Source organism: Ochotona princeps, chromosome 25 (assembly GCF_030435755.1).
Source record: "Ochotona princeps isolate mOchPri1 chromosome 25, mOchPri1.hap1, whole genome shotgun sequence".
NCBI lineage: Eukaryota > Metazoa > Chordata > Mammalia > Lagomorpha > Ochotonidae > Ochotona > Ochotona princeps.
This window is the reverse complement of record NC_080856.1, coordinates 26,675,876-26,702,982: the sequence shown is the minus strand read 5'-3', so window position 1 is coordinate 26,702,982 and position 27,107 is coordinate 26,675,876. Positions and strand designations below refer to the sequence as shown.

The 27,107-nt window shown below is 42.6% G+C and overlaps 1 protein-coding gene across 2 annotated transcripts in view; it reads left to right on the top strand.

Annotated features, from left to right (window-relative positions):
• CNTNAP2 (contactin associated protein 2) overlaps nucleotides 1–27,107 on the top strand; it is a 1,058,280-nt gene that overhangs the window by 718,527 nt on the left and 312,646 nt on the right. For both annotated transcript variants that reach the window (XM_058654907.1, XM_012930541.2), the window contains one exon: nucleotides 2,873–3,000. In XM_058654907.1, coding sequence (XP_058510890.1) covers nucleotides 2,873–3,000 — 128 coding nt within the window. The remainder of the gene's footprint in view (nucleotides 1–2,872; nucleotides 3,001–27,107) is intronic.

Here is a 27,107-nt window from a genome sequence, read left to right as displayed (position 1 = left end):
CTAATCAGAGCGAGCATTCACAAGTTGTAGAGCAATTGCTTTTTCTGCAGGATAAATACCTGTTGTAGGAGGCTCATGCCTGCCTGCCTGCCTGCCTACCTTCCTGCCTGCCATGCACTTAGTACCATGCTAACACAAAATCAGCCATTCGCTTACTTCTCACCGACATGCTGAGTCAATTGGCATCTGAACGCATTCTTACTGTTTATTCTGGGTGGATCTTCCTAACCCTTCCTTGCTCCCTACCTCACCCTCAGGCTCAATGTGTGGATTTGAATTGGATAGCAGTGGACCACCATGAAAGACAGTGCAAGACCAGCTCAATAAATTTAAAAAAAAAAAAAGGAGGATAAGATGAGTTAGAGCAATTAGTGCCCTTTTTTCTGTAAGAGGTCCAATCGTAAATGTTTTAGACAGTGAGAGCTGAATGGTGTTACAATGACTTAGTATTGCTATTGGGGGGCCTGTGACCATTGACAAAACTTAAAAAAAAAATAAGTGGCTGTTTTTCAATGACAGTGTGTGATATGGACACTGACTTTGAGTTTCATTTTATCTTTGGATCACAAAATATTATTCTCTTGATTTTTTTTATTTCCACTGCTTAAAATAGAAGCATTACTCTTAGCTTTCGGTTCATCGGAAAATGGGATAAAGTTCATTTGGTTTGTAGGATTTAATGTGCAGACCCCCGATGCACAGTCATCGAAGGCTAAGTGCTTGTAGAGGCTCTTGGTTCTAGAGGGCACAGGAGCACACAGCACCCCTGCCAGGGGGTTACCAAATCACAGCGAGCTCTGCCAAGGGTGCTTTCATTTATGGTTCCCTTAAGAAACACTTGCCATCAAGTTTGGCATCAGACTTTGATATCCTCTTTGACATAATTTTAACTCATACAACTTTTCAAGCGTCCTTGTGTATTATTGCAGAGGAAGTAAACAGACTGCAGGTGTCCCTCTGTCTGCTGCTTCACTCACCCAATGCCTGAAATATCCAGAGCTCGTCCAGGCAGACGCTGGCAAATGTGAAGTCTGCTCCGGGTCTCCCTCACCCATGGCAGGAACAGAATTATTTGAGCCACCTGCTGCCTCCTAGGGTGCGCATTTGCAGGAAACTGGAATCAGGAGCCCCCCACCCAAGTATCACACTCAGTCCAGGATGGGATGCAGGTAACTTAGCCAACATCATCACCACTGGGCGTAATGCCGGTCCAGATTCATAGAGTTTCCAATAAAGAAAGGAGCTTTGCAAAATTTTCACTGAGATGTTTAAGATACAATGTCACTAACAATCACAATGTGTTTCCACATGACCTTAGTTCTAACATGAAAAGAAAAACTTTAAAAGCAACTTTGTCTTGTAACCTTGAAAACAATGATACAACTAAAGCAACATAAACTCATATCTTGGGCCCAGGACGGTAGCCTAGTGGCTAAAGCCCTCACCTGAACACTCCAGTATCCCATATGAGCACTAGTTCTAATCCCAGCAGCCCCACTTCCCATCTAGCTCCCTTCCTGTGGCTTGGAAAGCAGTGGAGGATAGCCCAAAGCCTTTGGACCCTGCACCCACATGGGAGACCAGAAGATACTCTAGGATCCTGGCTTCAGATGGATCGGCGCAGCTCCGGCTATTGTGGCCACTTTGGAAGTGAATCAACGGATGGAAGATCTTTCTCTCTGTCTTTCCTGCTCTCTGGATATCTGACTTTCCAATAAAAAAAAAACTCATTTCTTGGAGACCTGTGCATCCTTTGGGCTTTCTGTGGGTACAGACACAGGAGAGCACACAACACCAGGTCATGGGGACAATGCCTGCAGGGTGGCTTCCAAGCCACTATTTGCCAGATGTATCCAGCAACCAATCTCTAACCTGATTATTGAACTCTGTCATTTTTTGGTCATTGCATTTCTGGAATTGACTCTATACACAGTTCCAAATTTTTAATTTTTGAGACTCAAAGGCATAAAAAAATTATCTAAAAATATACATTTCTAGATTGACTTCCGACTGATTTGTACCTCCCATCCATTTTGCACCAAATAAGGGGATCCCTCACCTGCACCAGCAGGAATGTAGAGGTGGGGGACAGTGATGCCTCACAGCACACAGCACCCTTTCCAGCATTCCCAGGAGCATAGCCGGGCTTCTGCGTGTCATCCTAGAGGCAGACCTTGGCCATTAGCCTCATCCAATTCCTTCATTTAGGGCAGGTACTGAATAGAGTAGGGAAGGCTCCAAACCAGATAAGTTCAAACAGGAAAACAAACCTGAAATTAACAGCGATCTGGACTTGAATTTCAGCACCACCTCTCTTTACAGATGGAAAGAGACACTTGTTAAGCTTTGTGTTGGAAGCTTCACAAACTGTTTCACTTGTCATACTAAAGAAGAAGCCATGAGGCAGCAAAAGGTGTTCTTTGTCTTGTCTGTGCACATCAAGTAAGAAAGGATCCAAAGAAAGTGCTTCAAAGCAATTAAGGAGACAAGGGGGTGCTGGCAGAGTTTTGATTCCTGTGTTTTTGAGGTAGAGTTTGTGGGGCTTCTGATTCTATGACAACAGCAAACTCAGACAGCAAACTCAGTGTTAGGCGTGCACTCTCCTTTATGATTGACCGAGAATGGGATGCAGCCGTGGGCTGTGATTTCTGGAAGTCATGGTGTCAGTTCTGCTTTCCAGGAGATAAAGATGCCAGATCTGTCCCTGAGTGCTGAGCTGTGTGGCAGCGAGAGGACGATTCTGGTTTCATTTAGTGAATTTCTGAGCAATTACAGAAACGCTATCAATTATTAAACAATGTGAACAATGATCAGAAGAGACATGCTTCTGGCTTAGCCACCTCATTCTTTTCTGTGTTTCTCTGTGATTCAGGAGGAAGGATGCTGGCTTCTTATCCTACAAAGATCACCTGCCCGTGAGCCAGGTGGTGGTTGGAGACACCGATCGGCAAGGCTCTGAAGCCAAACTGAGCGTGGGCCCCCTTCGCTGCCAAGGAGACAGTAAGTTTGCCCAGCCACTGGGACTGCGCTTTCTTCATCACATTCAAGTAGCATTTCCAGGTTCCTCAGAGGATGCCCGAAAACAGATGCATCTAGTTCCTGCTGAAATACCGTGTAACACAAGCAGAGCTAAATGGAGAGCTAGATAGATCTCAGTGTGTAGAGGGGGCAGCAGCTGTCGGCTGCAGTACTGAAGCTAGATTCTGGAATGAGTTGTGACATATCCATCTTTCTCCCATATCCATATGTAACAAGTGTGACTACCTCAGTTTACGGTAATATAAATAGCACTGCTAATAGCATAAAGCGACAGTCAACAGCTGTGAATCCACGGAGCGCTGCTGTTAATGCCATTAACATGACTATTTATATCACCATAAAACTAGGTTTATGGTGATATAAATAGATGCATTATGGCTGAATGTATCATTGTAAACTTGGATTATGGTCATATAAAGTTTGACATTATTGCTATCAAACTTCATCATCAGTGGAGCTTGATGGTCCTTAGTAAGTCAGGCAGCCTTGCTTCCACAACTGGGTACCACAGAGAGAAAACCGGGGCTGCTCACTTGGACGGTGGGAGGTAAGGGAGTTAGTATTCTGGGCCCACCTAATTAAGGGCACCATTAGGTTTTTATGGTGCTTGATACCCTTCATTGTGCTTTATGTGCAGTCAGAGGGAAACCAGTGACAGGTTGCCATGGGAACTCTGCAATGAGCATCTCAGGCACCATTTTCCTTCCTCTTTTCTGCACCCGTGATTTGAGTGATTCTCCTGGGAGTTCTAGGCTTTTGAGATTGTGTGCTAGGCATCAGGAGACCCAGATTCTGTTCCTTCAATGGCTGACTTGCTGGCAGACCTCAGGCAAACTTCTCCATTTTCTCAGCTGTGGTAATGAGAATACCACCTGCGTCCTAACTTCTCCTGGGGAGACCATAAAGATTTTAGTGCCAGGATTCGGATTCCTCCAAGCAAAGCATTATGTGAGATGGGATATTACTATCACTTCTGTAAATCAATGGAGAACTAGACCTGCTTAATAATAAATTATTGCATCTACTCAAAGAGGTGTCCTAAGGAATGTAATGATGCTTGAGTAACGGTTTGCTACTTAGTAAATCGAGGCTATCTAATTAAGTAATGCAGTGTTCCCAATACAAAGTGGAGATGCAGTGTGTACTGATTTTTTCTGCCATTGACACAATGAAAGTACTGCAAGTAAGACTGAGATGGATCGAAAAGACCTTTCTCATACATTGACTGCACTTCAAGTTCCATAAAACTATAGAGTAAGCAACTTATTTCCAACCTCTTAAGAAAACATTGGTATGTGATAACACATATACATTTTCAGGATTATTTGTTTGAAAAACATATTTGCAAAGACAGAGAGATCTGTCCACTCATTCACTTCCCAAATGGTCCCAAGTGCTGTGGTTGGGCCAGGCTGGAGCCAAGAGCCAGGAAGTTCTTCCAGATCTCCCCAGTTACTTGGGCCATCTTTTGCTGCTCTCCCAGGTTGTTAGCACAGAGCTGAATTGGAAGTGAAGCATTTGGGTCACAAAATGGCATCCCATATAGAATGCAAGTTTGCAAAACACTTAGCCCACCATGTCATAACGCCAGTTCCTAAATGTGCATTTTTAAACAAATATTCTGAGAGATGAGCAATAATGTTGTTCTTAAATTGGACAGGCTTTCATGGATTGTCAAATGAAAATCAATGTTGATGTCATAAGTACTTAAGTTAAAGTGCTTACAGCTTATCAATTCTAATTTAGAAGTTAAGCTAGAATTGGAGAAAGGAGTTTATAAAGTAATTGATTAAGTTAAACACTTGTAAAAATTGCACTTCTGCAAAATTTTATTATCCTTTTAAAGAGAAAATTACAGTAAGATTAAATAGTATGTGCTGTGGTAAATAATCTATAGCTAATATTGGTTTTTTTCTTTATCAGTAAATCAGTTCTCAGAATGTATTGTGGACCTATTATTTGTCAAGAATATTGCTAGGTACTTTGGAGAATAAGGAAAAGAAGCTCAAATCACAATTGAGAAATGCACATAAAAATTGGAAAATGCAGAGTGTCTTATAATTTAGTATTATATTTTGTGATATAAAATGACTGCAATTGATCAAAAAAAGAGTGAAGGGGGGCTGACATTGAAGCATGGTGAGCAAAGTTGCCCCCCTGTGAAGCCAGCATCTCCTATGAGCAGCCTTTGGAATCCCAGGTCCACAACTTCCTCTCGCCCTCCTAACATGCCTGGCGAAGCAATGGAAGATGGCCCAAGTACCAGCACCAAATGGGAGATCAGATGAATCTCCTGGCTTCTGGCTTCACTTGTCCAGCCCTGGCTATTAGAGTCACTGGGCAAATGAACCCTCAGATGGAGGCTCTCTCTCTGTCACTCCTTTGGATTTATTAGAAATTATGCTTTTGTCTCCATGCAGTGAAGAGGAGATTTTGTAGCATGTATTGAATCACCCTATCCCTTTAAGAATGCTCTCATGCGAGCCAGCGATGGTGCATGGTCCGCAGCAGGTCCCAGTTACACACAGTCCCCTGCAGTCGTTATTTGAAAATGACATTTATACAACAAATTTCTGAGTATCATTTCAGTCCCTGGAAGGCTCTAGACTGGGGTGGGGGTGGGAGGCAGAAATGGAGCAGAGAAAAGAAAGAACTTTCTCTCCTCAAGGTTGCAGTTATTTCCCAAATCATTCTCCGCCCACATCTGAGACCAACACAGCAACAAGGAATACAATTTTAAAACCCCACTACTTACAGAAATTAGTTTACTTTGTATCATTTACTGGAGTCTAGTCAAAGATAACATTTCAAAAAAAAAATAAGAAGAAAACCTGTTGTTGAAAAATGTTTCATTCTCCCCTTGGGGAATTGAGCTCGGGAGGCGTGTCTTGTATGAGGCTGGTCTTCAAGCCCTCAGTCTCAGAGAACAAAACTAGTTCCGTGGACTCGACCCGACCATTTTTTGGTTGCGGCTGATCTCAACATGCCTGCTGAGCTTCATTTTTTCCTTTAATTCATCTGAACTCCTAGACCCATATAATTAAAACGATAAAGAAAACCAGTGCATACCACTCAGGTCTGCTGCATTGCCATATAGCACTGGGAAATGCATATGCCCTTTTCTTGAAGGTGGCTATGAAACGTTCTTGGAATTAGTTCGAAAAGGAAGGATTTCAGTGTTTGGAGGGAGACGTCACAGTCATCCTAGCTATCACGGCGATGATTACTTGTAGAGACAGAGCATTTACTGAATAATTGCTTTACTCTTGGCCATACACAGTGAAGGCTTTCCATATCCCCTCTAGGGATACAGGGACTCTAAACAATTAATTAGGGGCAAGTTTGCTACAAAAGCAAGTGTTTTCAATAAACGTAGGTAGAAACAATTAGGGAAAATGTGTTACTCGAGACTTTTTCTGAGTAGGTGCCAGAAATCCACTCTGTCAGGGCTGCCGGGTGGAACACTCAAGTTACACTGGAAGTTTAAGCTGTAAATTCAATTTCTGAGAGCCACAGTGGTGGCTCAGAGAAACTGAAGAGAAAGGACAAGCAGATGATGCATGCGGTTCAGGAGGATGGAGAAGAGTGTTAAAGAAACAAGGCAGGCGATGGTAGTTAATCCGAATGGAGATGAACCTTGGTTCTCTGGGAAAGTGACTCTGTGTGGCCAGGGAAGCGGAAGGGCCACGCTCTCTGTGGCACAAGCACCAAGACCTTAGCCTGCCTCTGCCTGCCAAGAAAGTCATCCAGTGCCTGGGTCTACGTGCTCTTCTTTCTCCACCGACCACACACTCCTACCACGGGTTCAAGCCTCTGTTCGGTGAGCCTGCGGGCATCCACAGGCTCCCTGGTCCTGCTGGGAGTTCCTGAGTGTGAAACATCCAGACGGTCCCCGAAGACAGGAGAAGGAGGGAGGAAGAGCTTCTGCCCTGGAGGGAGGGCTCCGTTCTCAGGATGGAACCGCAGCATCTCCTGGAGTTTTCTTTCCTTTGGGCTTTACCTCTCCAGAAGGGGTTCTGGGGCCCAGGTGCTAAGTCAGACCCCCCTCATCTTCTGTCTGTCTGGTTTCTTTCAACACTTCATGTGAGGGGTGTCCTTGACTTCAGGGGATGTCTCAGGAAACGGAAACAGGTTCCCAGGTGCTTTTGCCTAGAAGTTGCAGAGGAGCCACTGGAAAGGGCCATTTGGTTCTAGAATATTCTTTTCCTTTTCCTCCACACACTCACTCAGGGTTGATTTAGGATTACAACGGGAAAGGAAAACAATCTTTTGTTCTTATAAGACATGTTTAGCTATTTATAAAGGAGGATGAATTAACCTAAGATACACTCCCTCATTTCAAAACCTTGAAGTCTTTCTTCTCAGTGACCTACGTCCCTGGGAAGCCCTCCTTGCCTCTGGTCTTGCTAACATCCTCCACAAATCACCGAGCCCGCATGGAAGTCATGTCCTCATCAAACATTGCATGCTCCAAGTCATCTCCAAATATCACTAGACCCCCAGCACGACAGCCCCTGTTCCTCCGAACAGTTGTATGTTGCCAGGGAAGGTAATAACCAAACTGTCAAACTGGTCTAAGTTGGTCTAACGCATAAATGATGAATCCCAGGGGAGCTCATTGGGCAAAGGTGCTCTTTGAGAAGCATGGTAAATGAGGAAGGCCTTTGCTGGATTTTCAGGATGAGCAGTGCTAGGGTTGCACACTCAGAGATATTAACAGCTTCGAACGATGAAGACTTGTATTTCATAGAAGCCAAGTCCCAGGTGGGCGGGTAGCCCTCCTCCCGTCTCATGGCCTGTTCGCTGGACCACAGGGATCCAGGGCTGCCACTGTGAGAATAGAGAAATCTGGAGGGCATGGGAGATTGTCTTTTAGGGCTGACTTCAAGTGTGGCTTGCATCATGTTGGTTTGCATTGCTGTGCCCAAGCCTCAGCACCAGGGCCACCCTCTCACCGCAAGGGAGGCTGGGAAACACGCAGTTTCCTTTTGTGCCTTGCAGTGGCACAAGTCCAGTGCTTTTTCTGCCAAACTGTATCTTCAGACTTTACTGTCAGCATATTACAGCCATTCAGTTAAAAGATCCTAATTGGCTCTGGTTTTACAATTCCACAATCAAGCAACAGTTGGTTCCACAAAACAGAAAATGTGTGCCAATGGGTTGAGCAGAGGAGACTGGCTGTATCAACAATAGAAAGCAAAAAAAAAAAAAATTCTGAAAAAGTGAAAATTATACTCTCACTAAGGTGGAAACAATGAAACAAAACAGGAGCCTCAGGCTGATTTCAGGTCACTTTCCTGGGGAATGATGGATGTATGCACAAGGCAGGCCCTTACAGCCCACCCATCCAAGAGGAGACATCCCAACACCTGCAGTCTGTAAGGTTCCTTCCCACAGCCTCAAGTCTGCACCTGACTCACTTGCCCTGTGCCTTCCAGGTTCTCTTTCCCCGAGATCCTCCACTCCACTTTTTTCCTCTGCCCCTGGCTCTGTAAGTTCCTCTGATACCTAGCTCCATTTGCTCCTCTATGCTCCAGTTTAGCCCTACTCAGAAAACAGATGGTCTCTGAACAGGTGAGGAAGGTGCCTCGTGTGGTGCTTCTATAGCATCATGCTCTGTTCCAAATGCTGATAGAGTTAACAGTCATACCGCAAGCCTCGGATGGCTGCAATTGGATCACATTCAATGATTATGTCCTCAAAATATGCTCCAAGTCCTTTTTTTTTTCCTTTCCCCACCTCTTACCACAACAGGTAGCCATATACTCAAGTATAGCTCAAAGCAAGAAAAAGTATATGGCTTCTTGTGGGTAGAAGAGTCCCAGTGATCACCAAGTGTAGACTTCTCATTTTACAGATGTGGGAGCTGGGTCTGGGGAGGTTAAGTGGCCAGCACAGCAACCCACAGCTGCTTTATGGCAGATGAAGGGATAGTTTGACAAAATGCTTCTTTTTGAATAATTTCTCTGGGGCCAAGATGAACATTGAGACCTACAGAGGAAGCTTTAACCAGGGACCGTGTCCTTTGACCTCTGCCTATCAGCAGCTGAGTGGTGTAATAACCCAGTACTAGAGTGACCCCGCCAGATCATCCATCTGGTAGCTCTGAATGACAGCCCGTAGCCACAGGGATGAGGGGGTCAGTGTGACAGCCCATAGCCACAGGGATGAGGGGTCAGTGTGACAACCCATAACCACAGGGATGAGGGGTCCATAGTGCAAAGCTGGTGACTTCTGCTTTTTGTTTTTGTTTTTGTTTTAGTTTTACTTGTAGTTCCAGCAGGTTTGGGGTGGTAATAGAAGGCAGGGGAGAAAACCTTGGAGTGATGTGTAGAAACCATTAACCTCCGTTTTTACTTAGTGACCCCATCTCCTTACTCTTGCCACAGGCTCTTAGAGACAGAACAGCAGGAATGCCTCAATGAACAAGTGAAGTGTTGAAATTTCAGGATCACAACCTGGCTTGATTCCTATTAAAGGATCCAGCCCTCTGGGCATTATCTGGGGTCAGCTGCAATTACAAAAGCCACAACTTTAGCTATAGAAAGGAAGCCCCGTTTTGTCTTCCTGGCTCCTTGAGTGAGTTTGGACAATTAGAAGAAATGGACCACTCCCCAGGGAGGAAGCAGCCCATCAAGATTATTTGGTCATTTAACTCTAACTGCAAATTCACTGTTGAGATAGGAAGTTAAACGGTTTACAATTTGAGAGAAAAAAAAGAAATGGTGCTTCTATTTTACAGTTGATGTGGTATTTGTGTGTGTGTATGACCGATTTCTTCTCCATTGCTTCAAATACCACTGGTATTTGGAGAAGTCATCACAGCCCCACAGAGGAGGTAATCAGTGTAAGGAAGCTGGCGGGCAAGGTTTGATTTTGCAGATCTGTCTGGCTGGGCGAGTCCTGCTTCTTCTTATTCTCTCCCTGGGCACCTGTATCTTCCTAACCCTGGGACTCGGTGGGAGTGACACCATCCTCAGATACGGGAGGGAATGTTTTCTGTAAATTGTACCTTCATAGTTGGCTTCCTCTTCTGAACTCTCCAAGATATCTATCTTACTCTTGAAGGTCCGACTCTAGACTACATCTATTAGTTCGAAGAATTCCCACTGTGTAGTGCACTTGAAATTGAAAAAAAAAAAAAAAGAAGAAAATAAGTGAAACAGACCCAAACCCATTCAACCATCACCTTTTAGAAAAACATTCAGCCTTAGAGCCTTTGCTGAGAAAAAATGGGTCAGGGCCTCATCCTGCTGCAGGTGACATGTTAATGAGGATGGAAATTCTAATAGAGTGAGGAGAATGAGGCTGGAACTTGGAATTCCTAAATGGCGTTTGAGTGTGAAGTTTGGAGGCTGTGTGAGGCAGTGCTTTATAAACTGGAATTTTCTAGCACATCTCATGGGATATTGTCAGCCAACAGATTCTGATTCAGAAAGTCTTCCGCAGGGTTTGGCATGCCTTAAGTGCTGCGGCCTGGTGACTCGCAGAGTAGTAGTACAAAGCAGTGCAGGGAAGAACACCGACCAGGGTGCAAGAGAGATGATGCCCAGCGAGTCTAAAATGTATAAAGGAGTCTTTATTAACCATGTTGGTGAAAACAGGGCCCACTAGAAATGAGCCAGTAATAAGTCCATGTTGCAATCTGATCTGAACTGAAACAACATCTTTAAAAAGGAAGAAAGTCTATAATCAGGTTGCTCTCACTTCAATTCCAGCTACAAGCCACTGCAGATCCAGGGCTTCCCACTCACCATTCAGAGTCATTAATATGCTAGTGCGACTCACAAAATGTTGGAAAAGCACTTTACTTACAATTTGAGCTCTGCCAGGGAGAACGTGAGCCAAATCTAGACAAATGCAGAGATGCAAAGGCCAACCCTGGGCATCTGAGCTGTGCCAGTGCCATATCCTCTTCCTGTCACATCAGTGCACAGCAGTTTTTTAAGGGGATTTCATGATGTAGACTTTATTGGTTCAAACCTTGGCTATGGGATTAAAACTCTAAAAGTGGAGTGTAGTCCCAAGAACCCGGGACAGAAATACCACACACACATAAATTCTTTAGTGTCCATCCATTTCCATTTCTCTACCTGCCTTATGACCAGTTTTATTCCCATTAGTTTTGGGAATCTCAGACAGATATCTGTGTCCCAATGACAACCACAAGACCACCAGCCACACTGAGGCAATCCATTATATGTTTATTCATTGAATAGAAATGGTTAAATAGACACAAAAGGTTTAAACAAGCATTTCAGTCTAACAATGGAGGAAGGCCCACGAGGCACTTTGTGATAAATTGGAGAAAATTTAGAGAGACAATAATTTGTAGCGGTCCAAGAGAGGAGCTCTCATTTGATTGATATGCACAACTATTTTTAACCTCCACAAGGCTGTGAAAACTAAACGAAAACTTCCATTCCTTTGTGCCTTGAAAATCCCTTGAATCCGATGATTATCTTCAAATTAAGGATTAAAAAAAAAACTTTAAGTTTTTATATGTTCTGGGAAAGTTCTAAATTAAGATGCGCAGGAAATATTAAACTTATAGAACTCATTGTTTAATCTAAATTAGATTAACCCCCTTGGCTCTTGCGAGAGTCAAGTGGAGTATTCCACGCTTTTGTTTATCCATGTCTCAAGGTTATTACTGACAAAATTACAATTAGTCAGTACTTCAAACCTATTGTTAGGGTGCTAAGCTCTGAGCTATAAACCACCTTCCTCTGGCATAATTAAAACCGTGTTCCAGTTCACCTATTTTATGATGCCTACTTGGCTTTTCATAAAACTTCTTTTCACGATCTTAACTAAGTGTAAGACTTGGAAACTTTTGGAAACTCACTGAAAAACAACTTTAAAAATAAGCCTCTTACAGTTTGTGGGCAGTTCCGTCATTGGGATCTTATAAGCTAAAGAAGTGTGCTAAAGTGTTATTAATATTATCTACTATTTTTATTTCTTTCCTTAAAATGAATCTTAATTTAAAACTCATCTGGTGTATTAAATGAGAAATAGTTCATTTGAATCTCTCTGATTGATAGGAAAAGCCCTTCTTCAGAATAAAGGTACACTCCCCAATTAAAAAACTACCTCATCAAGGTGCAGTTCTCCAGCCCCCTCGCCAGCGGTTTGATTCGTATTCTCCAGAAGTGGAGCCCAAGTTTGGCTAAGGACAACGTGTTAAGGGCAGAGACACCTAGATTCAAGCTCTCCACTTATCAACAGTGTGACATTGGGAAAGTTATTTAGCTTCACTAAGCTTCAAATTCTTCATCTGTAAAACAGAGATAATTATGCTTAGTACAAAAGGTTGCTGTGGGAATAAAATGGAGTGAATGTATGCAAAGAGCTTAACGCAGTGGCTGGTGCAGTCGGTTCTCAATCATGGCGGCTATGAATATTATGCAGAAAGGGTAAAACTTTTTTAAACCCTCAGTGTTATAAAACAAAATGAATCACTGAAATACAAACTGCTAAAGGCAACCATTATTATTTCTGTCAAATGAAGCTCATTCAGAAATAGTGAATTACAACCTGAAACGAACAGAAGGATCCATCAATTATCCATGAAAAGCACATTGCGTATGGCTGTGGTTAGCATCCCCCCAAAATCATACACCAGAAACCAACGCCCAAGGTGAGAACTCGGGGTCTCGGAAGGTGAGCCATCACAGAGCTCTCCTGAATGGGTCTCGTGCCATATGAATCCGAGACTCCACGGAGTGTTCCTGCCTTCTCCCACGTGAGGCGGCATCTCCAAGTCAGAGACTCCAAATCTCTCTTCGTGTTGAACGACTAGTCTGCAGGGCTGAGAAATTCTATTCTTTACTAACCACCCGGTCACAGTATTTTACTATAGCAGCATGCACAGACCACGAACATAAGGTCTACATGGGTTGCAGATAAAGAAGCATTATGTGTCATATGTGTCTTTTATCTATTTTCATCTATTTGGAATGCAAAGTAATAGCAAGAAAGAAGCATGTTCCATCACTTAACTTCTCTGCCAAATGCATGCTACAAACATGTTAACCTAGGCTGAAGCCAGGAGCCTAAAAATCCATCCAACTCTCTTGGGCAAGGACCCAAGCACTTGAGTGATCATCTGCTAACCTCCAAGGATACATTAGCAGGAAGCTGGATTAGAAGTAGAGAAGCCAGGCCAAACAGGGCCCTCCAATATGGGATGCAGGCCTCAGACTCAGAGGCTTAAGCAGCTGTGCCGCAATGCCTGTGCCTCAACTCTTTTTACTAGCTCTCTAATGCCATCCATGAGAGCCCCACAGCCGAGTCCCCTTCTGCTGACCCCATCTTTGACTGCTGTCACAATGGGGATTAGGGTCCCATGTTTGAGTTTTGAGGTCTCACACACATTCGGACCATAGCAACAGAGAATAAAAGCTGTTGTGGACACATTGCAGGCTCCCTCCTGCCGTGTAACTACAGCATCTCATGCAGTGCAATGAGTGCTGTTCTCTGTTCCCACACCCCTGCTGCGCAGCCTGCTCACTGACCCTCCAGACAGCCCAGGAAAGGGGAGAGGCTGAAGGGCGTCTGAATAGCTAAACAGCACCAAGAGGAATGTGTAGACGCCATAAACTAGAAAATTGGGGCTAGAGGTGAAACAGCATCTTACCAATATCTTCCCACAAAAAAAAAAGCTTAATCTTATTTCAGGAATATATGATCCATGGAGGACTTAATCATACATCGATCTGAAAGCGCCAATAGCTTCTGAGGGTCTCTGTTTCAATGAGAGCAGTGTTCTGTTGCTTCAATAGCCCAGCACGATTTAGAAGTATTATTGCTTCGTTACTGAAGAGACCTTTGCTTTGATCCAATTGCCAGTGTTTGCTAAAATGGCTTCACTTGCGCCTATGCACTTAACTGTAATCCTATAGCTTTTCTTTTTCTGACATTCATAGTTCCGGGGAAACCATTGCTTTCAATAAGTTCTCGTGAGACAGTGACCCCTTCCACACAGCAATGGCTTGAGGTCTGTCTCACCTTTATAAAATCCTGCAGATACTCTGATCTTGGGGGAAAAAAATGAACATAATATAGAACAGAAAAAGAAGAGCCCTTCTCTAACAAACCTGGACTGATTCGTTGTGAATAAATCCTGCTCTCTGAGCCCAAGGGCTTGTCAGAGACACAGGGATGGACCCAGGCTTGAAGACACATGTGTCATCAAACTCTTTACAGCAGGACTGTTTTGTCCCCAAATAGAAACATGGAAGGCACAAGAATTTCTACAACATTCTTATTGCAAATAAGCTTAATGATAATTTTACATCCCAGAAAATGAGAGGTCAAGCGTTAGACTTCATGGATTGAATACCAAGAGGTTAATGATAATTTTTTTTTGTCTTTGGTTTGTTTGTTTCGAAGTATGGGCAAAGGAAAAAGAAAGAATTGATGGAAATAATCTTTAAAGTATACTCTGTTTCTTTCATGAAAGTGGGAAATTCAAATCATTTCACTCAATTTTGTAGTAAGATGTTCCCAGTAATTTGCACATTCCAGTCAGGGTTAAGTTTTATTGAACACAAGACCTTCAACCTCATGGAAATACGTGGAATCTTCCAGCACACATTCCTTAAGCAATCACATCTCTGGCTCATGCATTTATGAAGCTTCATCCTTACCTCTGATTTGCCTTAAATAAATAGAAGGCAGCAGTCACTTCTAAGAGCAGTTTTATAGGCAAAAAATGTACTTGGAAGAGCCTCAGAGACAAACAGTTGAATTGCTCTTGCAACATGGTACCCACATCATGCAGTACACGCTCTCGACACATTTCATTATTTAATCTCTACTCCTTGTGAGCTTATTGATGGAAAATTGCGCCTTGTCTTTTACCAAGTAAACACATTTCAAAAGACATCCAAATGCTATCAACAAAAGAGAGTAAATTCAGAAAATATAGGGCTTTTTCATTGGGCTTGGGGGATTGCTTAAATTGCCTCAATAGTCTACCACAATCGAAATAGCATATTTTTTTTTAAGTTCAGATGAATAAACTGCACTGCTTCTGTAGGAAGGATGATACTCTCCTCTGTAAGCAGTCTTTTACACTGACAATGTAGAAACAATCTGTCTCATTATAAGCTAGACTGCATCCAGAGCCCTGAAACGGTAGATTTATGTGCACTTCTGCCTGAGAAGAATATTGAAACGGGAAAATGAAACTTCTTACCGAATCTCTGTGAATGTAGGTTTGAGGCTGGCTTTGGCAACCCACACACTTCATTCATCCTCAGCATAGATGAAGTCACTGTAAGAAGTGACCATGAGGCATGATTGAGTCTGAGCTCCCAGGGGGATTGTATTGCTGGTAGGAGTGTGATCATGCTGTGGCACTGCCCCATGCTTTGTTCTAGGGTAAGATCCTAGCTTCCTTGGTATGACTGGTAAAAACAACAACAAAAAAGTCTTGACTTTGAACAGTGGAGTTCATTTGCATTGCACCTCATTAACCGTGTGATACAGTGAAGTGTCTAAATCTTACATTAGGACCCTGAGCTCCTGTACAGTCACTGGCCTGCAAAGATAGCAGAAACAGAATAGTGCCAATGTCCGCATCCTAATCTTGCAAGCCTGTGATGCTGTGAGAGTACATGGCAAAAGAAATTTAAGATGGGGTTAAATTAAGGAGTTTTAATAGGGAGGTTATCCTGGATGAGCTGTCCAATCAAAGCACACAGGCTTTGAACATGGAGAGGCAAAATAGAGGAGGTGGCTGAAGGGGATGTGATGAGAGGATTCACTCCACTCTTTCCAGCTTTGAAGAAAAACCCAGGCAGCCATGAGCGTGGGGTGAAGGTGGTTTCTGGAAGCTATGCCTGGGAGAAGGCAACCCTGCTGTCACTGTGACTTTCAGACTCTCATGAGCCCAATTACACAGCACATAATCAATGATGCTGCTTAAAGCCACCAAGTTGGAAGTAGGGTTTGTTTTAAATATTCATTTTGTTTGTTGCAGACGCAGAATTACGGGGCTGGGAAGAGAATGAGGCCATCCATCAGCTGATTCACTCCCCATGTTGCTATAAGGACATGGCCGAGCCAGGCCAAAACCAGGAGCCTCTTCTGGCTCTCCCATTTGAGTACACGGTCCAGGCACTGAGCCGTCCTCTGGTGCTTTCCCAGGAGCATTAGCAGGGAGCTGGGTTGGAAGTGCAAAAACCAGGTGTCCAACTAGTGCCCATATGGGAAGCCAGCACCACAGGCAGCGGCTTAATGCACTGAACAGCAACATCAATTCCTTGAAGTCATTTATTGCAGCAGCTAGAGGAAAGAAATTCCAAGTCTACGATTTGTTTTATGCTGCTGATATAAAAAGGTTTTGGGTGTTCGTTCGTTTGTTTTTAGAGCTAGTGTTCCCTAGATTTGAGCTGCTTTGAAGCTAGCGGTCTGGGCTTTGTTTCTCATCTCTGAGATTCTTTTGCGACTTTCTTGTCACCCAGAGACAGGGTTCTGTGATCCTTCAGGGCATTCTTTCCTGCCCAATCTCTTACAGAGCATTAAATCTGGTGCGCTGCAAGAATGATGCTGAGTTCTAGCGGACAGCGCTTGAAATCGCACGAGCATCCTGAGTTCACCAGAACGGGTTAATTGAGCATATACTCTTGCATTTCCTCACACTTAGTAGCTCATCATCAAACAGTTGGCTTTCTGGAAGTTCATATTTTCTCTCCTTAAAGATTTTTTTACAGAGTATTTGCAAGATTGACAACTTGAGAGGCTAGTTGCATTTTTTTTAGATTGTTACTTAAATGTTCAAGAAAAAGATTGCTTCTGTTTTACATGACCATTATTTCTGTGTTTTTTTCTTCTAATAAAACATTTCGCATTTACAATAGCATAATAAGAGAACTTTCAAATAATCAGTACTACCAGATGTACCATGAAAAACATGAGAAAAATTGGAGGATTTTCAATGGCTGCCAATAGATTTGACATCATTCTTACATGGCTGCTGGCCTGAAAAGATCCCTGAGACAGAACAATGTCAAAGATCTTCCCTCTCAAACCCTCCCTTCCTCCTCCTCTCCCTTCCCCCTCGTCTTTCCTTTCTTGGATGGCTAGTACTCTCAATGTTCTAAGTTCTCCCACTCCCTATGATGTGTGTGTGTGTGTGTGTGTTTCCATATTGTATTTAAGAAAGGACTGTCTTGAATATCTCCAGAATCCTTGCCCTCATGAGATACACCTGTGTCTGGAAGCTTCTGAAGCTGCCTCAGTGTCACCTTTGTGGAGCATTCACTTTGCTTTTGACCTGGAGTTGGGCACCAAGCACCTGCAGAACTCCTTCTCTGTCTCTTCTCTGGTCAATTGTAGGTTTCAACTCTTCCCGGGTTTGTCCTCTTCCCCTGAAGGTTTCTTCGGGCTCCTACCTCAGAGCCCTTAGCTCACGATCTCCCCGTTCCACGGATGCTTGTGGTACTGAGTCCATGTTGAACTCAGTGGCCTGAATGTCGCCTTCTCCCACAGCCTTTTTCTTTTTCTTTCCCCCCCCAGAACAAAGACATCATTGGTTTCATTTCGCATCAGCGGCACCCACTGCTTAGCAGCTACTCATGAGCCTGGGAGGCGCTTCTTTTCCACAGCTTCAGACATCTGCCACATTCTTTTCGGACGGGGTTCTTAAGAAACTGAAAATAATTACAAATAAGTTTTACTCTGTGTACTATTGGATACACTTTTTTACTTTTATCTTTTGGGGGTTTGATCTTGCTTAGTAGCTTTCACTGCCTGTTCTTTTGTCTCAAATCCCACAAAGACAAATCCTTTTTTATCTTTTATGGGCTTGCAGTGTTGGTCTGCTTATGTAAGAACATTGCTGTATTTTACAAATATGCTTCCAACTCAGCTGTGATGAACATTTTTTTTCAGAAGCAGCTCGTATGATAAATTAGAAACAACATTGAAGTATATAAGGATTTAATAACTACAGGCTAAGCATTTCAGAATTCTGCACTCTACTAAAATTTCAAGACATGATAGCCGGAATACTAATTAAGGACTACAAGAACAGTGGAAGCCCCTGTGAATCTGACCTTAATTATTTTCTTTTCTGTTTATTTCAAAAACAATGTAGCATGCTGCATAAGTCATTTCATAGTTACTTGCATATTTTTACACTTTTAGTATATTTGTGACAACACAACAGCTCTTCAGGTTTGTGAAAATGTTCTTAAAAGATTTTCAGTACAATCTTTTTTGTACCACATATTTCCCATGAATATTTTGGACATCACTGCTGTATGTAACTTTTGAATGCTTTGGTATAGACCATAAGACACAGCGGTTGACCAGCTGCTGGTGATGTCTACATCCCTTTACAGCAGGCCAAGCTGAGTTCTGACTGTTGAGTCCTGATTTGCTCTCCTGCTCATGACCCTGGGGAGGTACCAGCAGTGGACATAACTTCTTGAGTCCCTGCTACCCACATAGGTTGTCACAAGCATTTGGGGCCTGAACTAGCATGTAGAAAATCTCTCTGTCCCTCTTGGTCACTCTGCCTTTCACACATACACATACACATGCAGATAGCTTTAAAATATTTTGGGCCCCCAAATAAATGTATGTATACGCTTTTATTCCCATTTTCCATGAATTTTTAACTATCTTATACACCCACACTCACAACTACACATGTAGGTACTTTATGTAAATAAGCTTTTTTTGCTTCATACAATGGTGGAACATAAAAGAAATATGCAAGCTGCAACCTCTCAGAGTAATATTAAAAATCTATGGCAAAAATGGCAAGTATTTTCACAGCCTTAAGTACCATGCTTAAGTATTAAAACTGGTCATCAATGATGAATGTATCAGAAAGCTCCGTAAAGTTAATATTTAGTTAATATGCTGCATTTTCAAACAGTAGAAAGCACACATCCACCATGTGTGGTATTTACAGCAGAGCTGCCAATGACAGTGAAACAACATGGACTTCCATATTGTCACTTGTGTTGTATGGTATTACACCTAATTTGCCAGGGCATCTGAAATATGGATCGTCCTTTAGGGGGACTAATATATTTACCTAATGAAATGTGTGCTTCTCAGAACTATGCAAAGACAATCTATGTGTCAGCACAAATATATATACATATAGCTAGAATGGGTTTCACAAATTTTTAAACTTTCACTGAACACCATCACATAGTTCATACTTGCCTTGTTCCACCGTTATGTGCATTTTTCCTCTCAGTCCATTTGTGTGTTTTCTGGTATTCCAGTCACAGGATTATATTTCAAATTATTTCCATATTCTTTAGTGAAAGTTCATGTTGCACCTGCTTTCTCTGTCACTGTGAGCAACCCTGCTTTGAGAGCTTTTTCTCTGCTTCTGTGTAGTTTTGGCCAAGAGTTTTTCTAAAGCAACTGGAACTAGTAGAATTACAAAATGTTAGACGTTATTAGGTATTTCCAAATCATTCTACCAATCTACTCTTCTGAATAAGTTTTTTTTTTTTAGTATTAATTCAACTTTTTCCATAACAATTCATCCTGAAAAATTCAATTTCACAAATATTATCATTTAAATGAATCAAAATAATCTGATCTGATTTGAATGTTAATGATCAGTGTTGAAACTGAACATGTTTTCGTGGTCCTACAAATAAGCATTTATAACTTCTGATAATTTTATTCATACATGTTAATTTCTAGAGAGAAATGAATGTCATGGTTTGAGTACATTACAGTTATCATCTAAGTTCTTTTCATTTGGATGACTCATATTTGGCCGTGTGGGAGAATGTAATCTGAATGTGAGAAAATGCAAGTTTTATCCATTTTCCTTTTTATTTTAGGTTCTATGTCTGGGCCACACAAATGTTCCTTTCTGTGCTTCCTGACAGAGAGCGAATATCCTTTCTCTTCTAAAAGTTGTAACTCTAGGGGTGGGCACTTAGCCTAGTGATTGATACGCCCACATCCCGCACCAAGAGGCAGGTGTTGGAGGCCCAGCACCACCTTGAGTTCTGGCTGCCTGCTCATGTGTGCCCTTGGAGCAGCAGTTGATGGCTTAACCACCCGAATCCCTACCATGAATGTGGGAGGAACTAGATGGGTGTCCCAGATCACAGCTTTGCTTGTCCCACCTCCTAGCTGTTGCAGGCATTTGGGGAGGAAATCACCGGATGAAAATTCTGTCGCTCTACCTGTCAAATCAATTGTAATAGTAATTATACATGGAGCTTATTTTTACTAAGATATTTTATTTTATTTAAAAAGGAGATTTTACAGAGAAAGAAAGACAAAGAGAGAAGTATTTCCTCAACTAGTTTGCTCCCCAAGTGGCTGCAGCAGCCAGAGCTGAGCTGATCCAAAGCCAGGAGCCAGGTGCTTCTTCTGGGTCTCCCAAGTGGGTTTCCCAGGCCAGAAGCAGAAAGCTGGATTGGAAGTGGAACAGCCAGGACATGAGCCAGTGCTCACATGGGATACTCTTCGCCACAGGACGAAGGGTTAGCCTGCAGCACCACTGCTCTGGCCCCATGCTTATTTTTAAATCATGTTACAAGCTAAGGATCTTATTTCTTATTTTTTATGTAGTCACAACCAAATATGCCATCATCACAAATGGAAAGAATAAAAAGTCCTTCCTCCACTGCTCTGTAAAGCCATTTTGTCATGCATCAAGGTTCTTTGCTGTTAGACTTTATTTTTCAGAGCATTTTTAGACTAACAGCACAATAGGGTAAAATTACAGGGCCCAGAGCAGTAGCCTAGTGGCTAAGATCCTTGCCTCGCACGTGCCAGGATTCCACAAGGGTGCCAGTTCATATCCTAGCTGCTCTACTTCCCATCCAGCTCCCTGTTTGTGGCCTGGGAAAGTAGTCGAGCACAGCCTAAAGCCTTGGGTCCCTGCACCCATGTGGGAGACCTGGAAGTTCCTGGCTCCTGGCTTCGGATCGGCTCAGCTCTGGAGGCTAGCCACTTGGGGAGTGAACCAACAGATGGAATATCTTTCTTCCTGTATCTCCTTCTCTCTGTATATCTGCCTTTCCCATAAATAAAACTTTTTGTGAGTACAAATATTTCTCATTCACCCCTGTATAACCTCCCCGTTACCAGCATACATCACTCCTTTTTGAACACAAGGGCCCCTTTACAGTTCTAGACTTTTGTTCCCTTGGTCACATTGCCAGTGCTGCCACTTTGGGAGTGAATCATAGGGCAGAAGATCTTCCTCTCTGTCTCTCCTCTTCTCTGTATATCTGTATACAATAAAAATAAATAAATATATTTTTAAACAAAGACGGTCCTACTAGAATAACTTTATAATGGGACTTGATATTACAGAGGTAGCCTCCCACGGTGCTGATTTTTAATAAAGTTCTTCAACTACTAAACAACTAAAGTTCTTCTACTATACCCTCAATACGCTATGTTAACCTGTAATGGGGGGGAGTGCAGGGAAATCTTTCAGGACCAAAAAAAGAGTGAGAAAAAAGTACAATATAGCCTATCAAGATCAAATCTGGTAATTCATAGATAACAGACTCAAAGTGGCACTAAACAACAATAAAACTACTATACCAATGCATGAGGGGGGAATCGGGTGCGATCCTGACAACCTCTTAACAGGAGGTCATGTGCGTGGAGCAGGGGAGCACTCCAGGGTGGAGCAGGTGGTAAGCAGAAAGCCTGGATCCCAACCATGAAGACTCCCAGACCTTCACCACAAACTATTAATACGAGCAACAAGGACTATATCCCAACTGCCAAGGAGGCCACAGGGAATTGGATGCCCTCGGAGGCCGAGTACTCTGAGGTCACCCACCCCCAACCGGAGCTTCCACAGGGGATGGAAGAAGTCCAAACACTACAGTGCAGAAACCAACGTCATCGGAAAGACAACCAGAAGCCCTGAGTGGTCTGCAGAAACAGAAGAACAATAAACGTCCTTCCGGACCAGGGAGGAGAGCTTTCTCTGGTCCGAGACTGGCTCCACCTCTGGACCCCCCCTCCCTCGCAATGACCATCGGGATCGCTTCGAAAACCCCTCACAGCAAACAAACAATCATACAAACTAAAAAAAAAAAAAAAAAAAAAAAACCTAAAATAAATAAACAACAGAAAGTAGAACTTGAAATCTGACAGGAAACAGCTGGCATGGATTGGCTCATGCCTCGCTGGGTGGGTCACAAAGATTAGTTTTACTCCTCACCATGGTGCTGAGGATTTTCCTGCACACCCCCCCCAAAAAAAAAAAAAAAAAAATGTTCTGCACCTAAAATGTTGACATATATCTTGTTAGAGATACAAGCCAGTCTGGATTATCCTAAAATCTGCCAAGATCAGCAAAATTTTACTTCAACACAACAACTGGCTAAATACTAAGATGAAATGGACACGAAACAGCTGAATGGTGCCTTATGGCCATTTTAAGGTATAGAGCAGCCGGTCCTGTATATGAACTAAATTGAAATGTCAATGAGCTAATCATAGGTTGTGGCTAGGACTTGTTTTCCTTTTTTTTTTTTTTTTTTCTTTTTAATACACTGGTTACTCAAAACCATGTCAATTCCATAACATTGCAAATTGCTGTTGATGTTATATTGGGACTCTTAATTGACTGTGATGATATTCTGCCAGCTCAAACTTCAGACCAGAAAAGGTCTCCCCAAGAAACTGTTCAACCAATCTGGACAATAAGTAGCTGGACTCTATGCTTGGTATATGTTTGCAATGAAAGAATCTTGATTGAATTTGAACTGTAATACTGCATCAAGGTGGAGGAATCCACCGGGGGGAGGGGAGGGGGAGGGAGGGGGGGATTCCCAGAGCCTATGAAACTGTCACATAATGCAAAATAATTAACAATAAAAAAAAAAAAAAAAAAAAAATTTTATATGCACGAGGAAACCAAAGGAAAATCATGTGACTCATTTTATTGTGAGACTTGCCTTACTAATGTGATCTAGAATAAAAATTCACAACATCAAAAAAAAAAAAAAAAATTTCTAGGTGAATTCATGCATACTTGGCTATTGAAATGAGTATCTTTGAATACATTATGTTTTCTAACGGTTTGTGGTATACAGAAATGCAGGTTCACAGCTTAGGAAACACAATTAACACGCGTAACATTTGTCCAGTAGCAGCTTCTGCGTGCTTTTGGAAGTCCTGATGTATACACATGCATTGCTCCGTGTCTGACTTCTTCCACTTAGCATCACGACTTGGAGATCCATTTAAGAAGTGTTGCATGGGTTTGGGCTAGTCTCTTTTTTTCTATTCGTCCTTTTCAGTGATTTAAAGGCAGAATGATAGAATGAAAGGAAGGGTAAAGATGAGTCTTCCTCCTCTGGTGCGCGTCTCAAGCTGTCAAAGTCTCAGCTAGATGGCCATTGATTTTTACTACGGGAGAGTTTATTGGTGTATAAATACAGTACTGATAAAATACTCAGTTTTCAGGTCTGCCCATTACCAATTATGTTTGTTTATTTTGGAATTTTCTTTGGGCTGACTTTAAATCTGATGAACTATCTAAAGAGATTTTACCCTTATGTTTTCAATTTCTTTTCAATAAACATTTTAAATATATGTGTTTCATATCTTGTCTATAATTATTCCATTATGTACATTTAGAAATAGTTCCAGTATTTTTCTCACAGTGGCTTGCTTCCTCATTTGTTTTGTGATTTTTTTTATTCTTTTATTGATCTTTTGCACCTTTTAATTTACGAAATTAATATATTCTTGAGTATATTGAATTTTCCAAGGAGAATTTGAGTTTGCTTCTACCAGGGGCTATTCTACAACATCTCAGTTGGGTTTCTGTTGATTTTCTGACTTGGAATTTCTTAAACAGCCTAATAGTGTAAATTGAAACTGTAAAGTTGTGTGATGGTAGGCCTGTGGTTATGAATTCTGAATGGGCAGTGTTGCTATCCTCCTGTATCCTGGCCAAGACAGAGAGTTAACAACACCTCCTTTCTCACATTCTCATTTATGATCTTGTCGATAATAGCCTGAAATGGGTGAAAATGCCCTTGCATTAGACTCTAATTTTCCAGTTTTCTTGTTGTGTACAAATGAACCAATGGCTGGACATGTACACAGACATAGAAACCACCAGCATAGATGCAAATCAGGAGAAGCCGACGAAGTGGCTTGCCTCTCCTGCCCCTCACACCCCACCCCAGCATGCTGGCAAAGACTCGTTCTCGCACTAACCCTTACTCACGGTAAGAGAGGAACTATTTCAGTGTCAGTTTCAAGGATTTTCCCCCATGCAGAATAAATACTGCAGCTAAAGTCTCACCAAAGCTCCAAGTCTTCAGATTACGTGCTGTGCACAGTGAATGCCTGATATATATCCACACTACAGACATTTATGTAGATAGAAATATTAACTACCATTATGTTTGAAAGAATCCAAGAATCACAGCATTCACCTCAAAGCCATCCTTCGAAAACGGCTGCCACAGTTCCAGATTCCCTGTGAAGATGGAGACACAATAGCTAGACTAAGAAAAGGAATGATTGCTTTGTTGCTTCTCTATGTTTAAAGTGGGATGGGTGAGATTCTCAGAGATCTCTAAGCAGATCTCCTCTTGGGAGGAGGTCGTGAACTAGCATTGAATCACTGAGCCGGTCCATTATCCAGAAGATGTGAAGAACATCATGTCCTTGAATGTTTTCATCTTTTTCTACCTGTGATTCCCATGTTCCTCATCAAAGAATGGAGGAGGGGCTTCTGATTAAGCACCCGTAGCATCTGATGAAAACAGCCAACATGCTTGATGATATCGTTTCTAATGAAGTAAAATGACGTCAGGAGTAAAATGGAATCACGTGGAATTTACATAAGGACACCTCTTTGAGAAGTATTTAAAGAAAGGTTATGATCATGGTAACATACCAATGTTGACTAAGACAGCCTGGTACAAGGAAAACTAAGTTTAGATTTTGAACTACAAGTACTCCAAGATACAGATGATAGATACAGATAGAAATCCAATAGCCCTGATGATTACATGAGTGAATTCTAAGCACAAATTATTTCATTTTTTTCTTACGTGGAATTAAAGATATTACAATCCTCACTTGGATCCCTGTCAGTATAACATATGTAAGAAAAGGACTTCTGAATTCCAAAGAAGTTCACAAATGAAAAATTTGAGACACAACTCATGTGCTGACAGAGCACTGATTCATGCTTCTTGATTTTAAGCCTGGGATTTGAATATAAGCGTAAAACTAAATAGAAGCAAAAAAAAAAAAAAAGGGGAAAGAATCCTTCTCCCCTGTCTAATGTGATCTGTGGTGTGCTTTGCATCATAGTTGAATTTCACATGAGCAGCAACAGACACAAAAGGAGAGGCCCATTGATGACTCTGACACCATCATTCATTACTGGAAGGACACTTGGTAGAAATTCTAGACGTTTGCAGAGATCCTAATCGTCATTTGCCATAACCTTGATCAATTTCCCTAAATCTGCTCATCAGACTCTGCTGATGAAATACTTTGGCCAAGAATGAGAGTTGTTGCTCCCCAGAGGATGTCAAAGCCTGTGTGTGTCCATCTGCCCTGCTCCTGCTCTAACAGGATCACCCACTGTCCCATGATAAAACTTCAGGTGCAAATGCTTTCCAAAATGGGAACCCACTTAGCACAGCCTGCTGATCTCAACAGACACCCTAATTGGAGAAATAAAAGCCCAGGCCAGGAGGAAGGGAGCCCCCCAACCACCCCAGTGGAACCAGCTAGAAAGTGTCAGCCAACTAGACTGTGACCCTGTGCTGGAACTGGGGTAGGCAATAGTGCAATGCCAGCTCGTCTAGTTGAAGGGAGCCCAGCCCCAGAGAGGAACCTTTGTTAAAGACAACTGGGGTCTTTTTTTTAGGAGGACTTGAGAGAGATATTGGAACAAAACATATTCTCTTTTTTAAAATTAGTATGGAGCCCCATGAGCCTACTAGAAGTTTTCCTACAACCCTGGTAGCTTTTTTTTTTTCCCCTGAAAGTACTTGTATTGTAAACAGCATTATCCAGGGTTGCTCTAGTGGGAAAAGTCAGCATCCCAACCAGAAAAACCCATGCTCTTATCCCTTTAATTTTCAGAATATCCAATAGTATTTAAAGGGGAGAAATGCTAATAGCACCCTTGTTCCTTGTTGCTAAGGAGTCTCATGGCATTCGCAGCCCATCAGATGTTGCAGGGCAGTGCTCTCCAGGCTGAGCCGGCTTGCTCAGGTTCCCTGAGGCTGCTTCTGTGTCACCTTCAACTCAGCTCGCAGAAGAAGCAGCTCCCCCATGGTACAGGTGCCACAGCGGGCTCTACTCATAAATCCAAAGACACAGGAGCCCCTGGGTAAGGAAAGCCTGCCTCGCAAGGAGGGCGTACTATGGGAGACCTCAGGTCGCAGGAGATGGGTCTCTTTGGTGCTGCACTTCTCTGCGAGCGAACACGGAGCAGAGGTCCCGTCTGACTTCCAACATCATTACTGCTCCGCATCACTTCATTAGTAGCCCAGGTGCTAATTGATCTGGGAATGTCAGACCCCCATTTCCAAATTTCTCTCAGTTGTCTGCACCCCAGACTATTACTTTCATCTTCAAATGGACAGCGCATTTTGGAAACCGATTTGTATGCCTTTTAAAAAAAATATTTCCCTAGATTCTTTTAAAAAGAAAGATGTATTTATTTGAAAGTTGCACAGAGAACTGGGAGGGGGATAAAAGAGAGGAGAGAGAGAGTGAGAGAGAGTGAGTGTGTGTGTTCCGTCGGCAGGTTCACTTCCAGCATGTTCTCAATGCTGGAGCTGGCCACTCTGAAGCCCAGAATCAAGAACTTCTTCCAGCTGGGTGCAGGGGCCCAAGCACTTGGGTTCTCTTCCATTGTCTCTCAGGTGCATAGTCACAAAGCTCGGTTGGAAGTGGAGAAGACAGATCTTGAATCAGCATCTGTATGAGATGCTGATACTGCAGCCAGTGGCTTTTACCTGCCACACCACAGGGCCGGCCACTGTGTGTTCTGACTTAATTCCAGTAGGATGATGGACATCTTTCCTTCAAGATTTCCATCCAAAAGT